We start from the raw sequence: 7020 nt of genomic DNA, 5'->3' as shown, positions 1-7020 counted from the left end.
CTGCTTCTTTCTGCTTTGCAGGGCAGCAGTGGAGTTCCAAATCTCAGGGGATAAACCACACTATTGGCTGTATCAAAGACTATTCTAGTTTTCAAAAGAACAGTAAGAAAGGGGATTTTTTAAAGATATCTTTGAGTAATAAACTCAACTGGTTTGTACCCTCCACTAGTCAGCTAGTTGTGCTTGGCATCTTTGTGACAGGAGTACCTCAAACCACTGTTGCAGCTAAATACTTGACGTCTGGGAAGTCAAAGACATACTGTTCTCACCCTTGCTTGTTCTTTAAATCCCTGGCCTACAGGGATAATACAAAACATTCTTCACCAAAAGGGTTTTCAAGCGCTGGGAGAGGCTCCCCAGGCAGTGCTCGAGTTACCAGCCCTGAGGTATTGAAAAGACCTGTAGATGAGGTTTAGTTGTGGACTTGTTGTGCTGGGTGAATGGTAGAACTTGATGATCTTAGAAGTCCTTTCCAACCTAAACAATTCTACGATTGTGTCTTTGATATATCTAGAAAAGCTTCAATTGCATTTCTCTCTGTCACACTACTCGTGACTGATACATATTCACCCCATATGTATGTAGGTTCTGGAGCAAGAAGTTAATTTAGATTACCCTATCACTCTCTGCAAGTGTAGCTCCAGAGCAGCTTCTGTTTTAGATCTGTAACACACTGCAGTCATGCATGACAAGTCAACTTTGATCTTAAAACTTATCCTTAAAGTCAGATTCTATCAGCAATTACAATAGAAAACCTCCCTGACTCCAAGATTCAGGGAAATGAGCTATTCACTACTTACCACAACAGAATCATTGTGAGTTAGATCAACGACTACAGGATCAGAAGATTCACATGTGAGATCTACTACTTCTTCACCAGCTGAAAAACAAAATGTTAGAATCAGAGATTGCAGAGGAATGAAATTGCCTGCCATGTATAACAGGCTGAGATTCAACCATGCCTGGTCCATCTTCTCTTCAGGAATGTGTCCAGTGTTTCACCCAAGCTTTGCCCACAGCAGTCCACAGAGAACACTACAGCCCTGTCTTTTGCAAGCTGCAATGCAAGAGGAACAGCAGCTGAGCTTCTCACACAGTTTTGTTGATGACAACAGCTTGTGGGAGGTATACAGTAACAGATGATTAATCTAACACAGGAGAATGCTTAGCACACAGAAAAAAACCACGAATCACACAGGATATAATAATTTTACAGTACTGTGTGTACACGTTCCCTTGAAGGATGGGGCACAACTAATGATAAATGTTTTTCTTATCTTGAAATTTGGGAGTGCCCAGAAACTTAGTATGCCTCTCTGTTTACTGGTAGATATGGTAAGTCCCAGCTCACCTGAACAGACATTCAGATGTTTGAGCAGCTCATGAAGACCTTTCCTATGCAATTCATCTACCACTAGCGGCAAACTATTGTCGCTCAGTTGTCAGTAGGATACTTGCTTAAAGGTGCCTTACCAGGAGCTCCCTAAAATCAGAGGTTTCCCTTCCTCTCCAGTAAAGGGCCTAGAAACTGGCAAAAACACACATTCCGTTGGACCCCAGCCTTCCAGAGGCAGTCTCTGTCCTTACCAAGCTAAAAAGAAAGCTTACCACTTTCTTCAAGTTCTATTGGCTCTGCTTCTGAAGCCATTTCTGCAGTAGAAGCCAGGAGCCTGCCTCTTTTTCGAGATTGCCTAGAATTCACTGCTCCTCCACGGCGCTTCCGCTGAGCCTAAGGGAGAACAACGACTTAGCGTTTTCTGTGTGAGTAACATTAACGTGGCCCTCCATTCTGCAACACCAATGAAAGCACATGTGGATACAGAACACACTGCTAGCACGGCTGTAATATTCATCCCATGGTGGTATGGACTATTAATCTACCTAAGCACACTGCATCAAGGGAAAGACATCACCCCAGATCTCTTACCAGTTGCCTCACCAAGAAAAATTCTCTCATGATGGTCTGCAAATGAGAAGACTAGTTCACAATTTACCAGCCTTTTGCTCACATTATAAGCATTTCTGAGCTACTGCTAGCAAAATCTTCAGCACCACTGAACACAAAGTTACATGAAGATTTAATATACTTATATTCCTGTGTATTAGCTACGAACTCTTAAAATAATTTCCAGAAGTACCATGGGAAACATTTCAAGAATCAGATTTGCATTGGGTAGTAATATACTTACTGTGCTCATCGTGTTTCTTGATCTAAAACCACTGAAAAAGATGTACAAACACCAAAAGAGAAATGGTAAGGAAGCCACAACAACCAACTCCTTGGATTCCTTTAGGAAGCTTACTGATAAGAAGTCCAGATTTCTCAGGGTCACAGAACGATATTCTGCCAAACCTATCAGAAGAGAGGAGAGAACATTACTCAGCTGTAAAATGTGTTCTCTTCAATACCTGCTGCTCCAAGATTCCCATTCCTCAGTCACCAGTTTCTGCTCAAAGGCAGAGGGAAGCCCCAGAGTTTAGTGTTTTAGTCCCAGACACCTACAGATGAGCCTGAAGCCTCAGTCACTCTTAGCCAATTCCTAAACCAAACACCAGAATGAGAGAATTTGAAGCAAACTAGAAAAATACCAAAGAATTCCAATGACATTGAACTGCAAAGCAACTGGCTGACTCTCAAGGTAATGTTTGCAGGGATCACTGAGAATTGTGTGGTAAGCAACCATCTTCAGAGAACCAAAAACTCCAGGTATGCAGTTCTCTTCTCCAACTCATCTCCAGATTCCAACAGCTGGGAGCCAAACAGCGCAAGAGGAATCGAAAGCAAGTGGAGCAGAGAAACTTCAGTTTCAAAATACTTGCTGATCTGTAAGAGAACACGAGCTCCCCATAGCTGCTCTGGCACCTGCAGGTGTGCAGGCCCCTGCCCACCAGGCAGCTGAGTGCCAGGGGGAGAGATGAAAAGCATAAAGGCAGCTGTGAGTGACTGACGTGGTACTGCAGGTCCCACCTGCGAGCTCAGCTGTGGTACAGTTACTGAGTGTCCAACAATGAGGAGTTGGGGGTGGGAGCAAGGAGAGACAGTGCAGGGGCCAGGAGAAAACCAGTTATGTTAAACAGGAACTGCAGAACTGACTTCCTGAGCTGACCTGATTAGCCTACTCACAGATCAGGGAACACTGAGACCACGTAGTGGGATGGAATGGCACTGGTAGGCAACCCTACCCTTGAATTAAAAAGGAAACCTGACTGATGTTTTTCCTCTTCAACTTACTCTCTGCATTTCTTATAGCACTTTCTTGAGAGACTCATTACACTGAACTGTGACATTATTAAAACACAACATGCTTGAGAAAAATGCTTACATAAAATTTGGTATTTAGTAATAAGCCCAAAAATATCCTTACATATAGTTTTAAGCAACACAACATACCACTTACCAATTACTTTTTTTTTTTTAAATTTTAAAATTGACACAAAAGACAAAATCAACATGCTTCTCCTTCCAGTTGGACCATGTAGTATACGCAGAATCAGCTCAGTGAGTCCAACAGGCAGATTCTGGTCACAGTAGATTTCATTTTCAGAACTATTATGCATTATACCCTCTCCTACTATGAACCCAATCAGTAATCAGCTGTGATAGTTTTAATTTATTGGATTTTAAGGACTCTAAACTTACAGGTGCAGTTTTTCTTGCAGATTTAAGCAATACCCTTATACTCTCACCTCGGATGTTGAAGACTAAGGCTCAGAGTTTGCTACCAGAGCAAGCCAGGAACTGACTTTTAGTTGCTTCCTCAATGCAGGACTCACCCACCCAATCCTTTCTGTATCAATCTGTGTCCAGGTAATGCGAGTTCTCTTGGAATACTTCATCCTACTGTTCACATAATAAGAAAGAAAGCTTTTTGGCCAGGATTACCAGCATTCTTGGGGAGATTCTATTTTACGCACTTTACTGAGTTTCTGGGATAGGGGACAAGAACTTTTCAAACAAGACTCTGCTTAATTCTGCACTCATATTAAAAAAAAGAAAAAAAAGAACAGAGAGACTATTCTGTGAGCACATTTTCTAGGTGCTATAGGAGATCCTTGTTCCATACAGTTACTGTTCATAGGTTTGGAGATGAGGGGAAGAGGGAGGTGAAGGAGGAGGACACACAACACAAGGGATGTGGGCAAGGGAGAGAATCACCCCTAAACCTAGCACACCTGCTCTTTCAAACTGGTTACTCAAAGACAAGTTACCATCTTCATCCACCAGGGACAAATGAAATGAGTAACAACTTAGACAAAGCAGTTTTCCACACACAGCAAGAGGATGAACAGGACTGAGCAACACACGAGGTAGAGGAAGAAATTGGGCTGTTAGATTTTTTTCTAAGTTTATTTCATCTAGAAAGCCAAGACACATTTTCCTTGATTCTCAGTCAGATATGGAATTGGGAAAAAAAACTTGGACATTAATAGGCTGGGAAATGTTAGTTGGTACACACATCTGAGCATCATAAAGACATGAACTTTATATAAGCTTCTTTTAAACTACAAGTTGTTAGAACTTTTTGAACTAGAACCTTTCAGAGCAACCTAATACACTGACATATCTGTACTGCTGAAAGACAGCAAAAATAAGGCTATTGTATTCACTAGACAGCACAGGTTTGGAAGTAAAACACTCTGAAGGTTTCACAAGGCTTGGTGCTTTTTGAATTTAACACTGACTACAACTCCAGTGCAATGGTTTGTTGACAAAGTACCTTTAGAAAGGGTTAAAAGCACAGGGGGAGCAAGTACCTGGGATGACTCCAAAATGTGGCACAGATTCTCTCTGGCCATAAGTGGCTTAAATGCCAAAGAAGAGCTATAACAGCAGGAAAACCAAAGCCAACCAACCAACTTAAATTTTCAAGTTATGGTGAAAAGAAAGCCAAAGTAGCACACAAGAGAAGACCTGTCATGCTGGGACCACCCCACACCCACTTAAATATTCACACACTTCTTCACCAAGATATCAAGGCACTGACTGCTTACAGAATTTCTATGAAGTGTCTCAGAGGATCTGGTATCAGACCTTAATGGCAACAGAGGACAGAACCACCCTTTGACCCCAGTGACAGAGCCCCACTGCTATTTGGATGGGGCAATTTTCAGAATCTTACAACACTGACAGCAGGCTTCTTCATAATTAATGCAGAGAGCAGATGTAAGGCACAAATGTTTTAGCTGCCAATGGCTCAAATCTTAACCTCTTCAGCAGCTTCTTCTTCTGAAGAAAGCAGAGAAGGGATACCCACAGGGAAGCTCATCACTGTGGAAACACCTCCAAATAAATCATCATAGGCAGGTTCATCAGTATTAACACAACCCAACTCAGGAGAATTATGCTTATAAAGGAAATCAGACTGCTGGAATTTATTAAGACTATGGAAGGAGTCTCATGATCTAGCAACATTTTTGTTTTGTTGGAACAAACCTCTTCTGTGGGGCTATAGATTTCCACGTTATTGGCTTACTCAGGAAACTTCACTGACAGCTAAGTGCCCAAACTGTAAGAATGTGTACCAAAAATAAAGCAAAGATTACTTTCTGAATACACCACAGGTCAAGCTTAGCAATGCACAGGAACAAAGGTAAACATGAGAGCTCTGAGGTTTGCACATGTAAACTCAGCAATAAGAATTCCTTAAAAACTTTCAAAACCTCAGGAGCCCTGGATTTAATAACATGATTTGTTACACAGGACTGGAGAGACCAACTTAACTGATAAGGTCTGTAGGTTGTTCTTCCAGCAGCCACTATGAAGCCCAGCACTGAGACTGCCAGGAGTGGATAACACAGAGTTACTGCACCAACCTCCCCCCTCAACCCATCCACATCACACTGAGCCGGGTAACAGCTTCAGCTGCAGTTACCTATGAGATTTGTGGCAAGATGCATTCAGACACCAATTCAAAATTTAAAAAAACCCACTACATTTAGGAAAGACCTCTTTAGTGTGAGAACTTAGCAGATCAACTTAGCAAGCCAATAAACACTTGTAACTTTACGAACTTGTTATTGCATGGCTGCAGGATGATACAGTAGCAGAAAAGCCACTCCCCTTCCTCTCCCACGCAGAGCTTGCACACGCAGTTATTGTTCCTGTCATTTAGCTCTCCCAAAGGCTTAATCAGTGGCGATCTCGTAACATCAAGGGTCAAGCTTTATGCTAGCTAACTCACCAGCATTTCAGGGACTGTATCAACCAACCTCTCTCTGTACAGCACAGGTACTTGAGAAAAATAAAGGTCAAGCCATTTAAATTAACAATGTTTACACTGGGAGTGTTAACTTCCCCTATTCATCCCTTAAATCTACAGTTAAATTTTCTCCTCTACCACAAAAGTTACCATTTTCACTGAGTTCAAGCTGGCCTGAGTAAACAGGACTGATTGATTGATTCAAAACTGATTGATTCTTGAGACAACTTAAACTGAAGACTTTTCTTGCACCACCCTGAAAACAAAGTCTTAGTCTCCTACACGCTCAGCACAAATTGAGGTAAATTCTCTTAGGCAAGAAGCAGATGCACATTTCCCTATATCTCACTAACACAAACAAGGCTTCAATTCCTAATCACCCTGAACACAACAAATGAGGTACCTACTTGCAGAAAGCAATAATGCCAATCCAAACGTCTGACATGCACCAGGCTCAGCTGGCCAAACCAGTACACTCCGTATTTGTCAGAAAGTGACATCCCATCCCATTAAGGCTTTGTCCTCAAACCTCTCACTCTACTCCTACCAACAGAGAACAGATACGAAAAACACACCATGCCCAGAAGATGCAATCACAAAGCGCCAGCCTTAATTTCACCACAGAAAACACGAATCTAACGCCTTCTTCAAAACTTCCTAGCCTCTATTGCCAGAACCTCATTTTTCCAGACGCACCACACGAACCCCAACTGAGCCTGTTACACAAATGACGTCAAACCTTCCTCTACTAAAAAAAGGTCGGGGAGAAACACTAAAAATGAGTCAAAAAAGGCCACGGCAGACGCGACGCCGGCGGGCG

General features: G+C 42.2%; 1 protein-coding gene across 2 annotated transcripts in view; it reads right to left on the bottom strand.

Moving 5' to 3' along the window:
• The window catches only part of RNF4 (ring finger protein 4), a 6040-nt gene extending 3705 nt beyond the window's left edge, over nt 1-2335 (bottom strand). The window contains exons 1-3 of one of the 2 annotated variants that reach the window (XM_009083654.1): nt 2190-2335; nt 1609-1729; nt 801-880 (exon numbers count right to left, since the gene is read on the bottom strand). In XM_009083654.1, the coding sequence (XP_009081902.1) occupies nt 801-880; nt 1609-1729; nt 2190-2198 (210 nt within the window). In that variant the 5' untranslated portion in view covers nt 2199-2335. The remainder of the gene's footprint in view (nt 1-800; nt 881-1608; nt 1730-2189) is intronic. The other variant, XM_009083655.1, reaches the window with a different exon arrangement.
• Nucleotides 2336-7020: the final 4685 nt, after the last annotated feature.

Source organism: Acanthisitta chloris, unplaced genomic scaffold (assembly GCF_000695815.1).
Source record: "Acanthisitta chloris isolate BGI_N310 unplaced genomic scaffold, ASM69581v1 scaffold25091, whole genome shotgun sequence".
Lineage (NCBI taxonomy): Eukaryota > Metazoa > Chordata > Aves > Passeriformes > Acanthisittidae > Acanthisitta > Acanthisitta chloris.
Note: the sequence above shows the minus strand (reverse complement) of the source record. Positions and strands in the feature narration are given on the sequence as shown.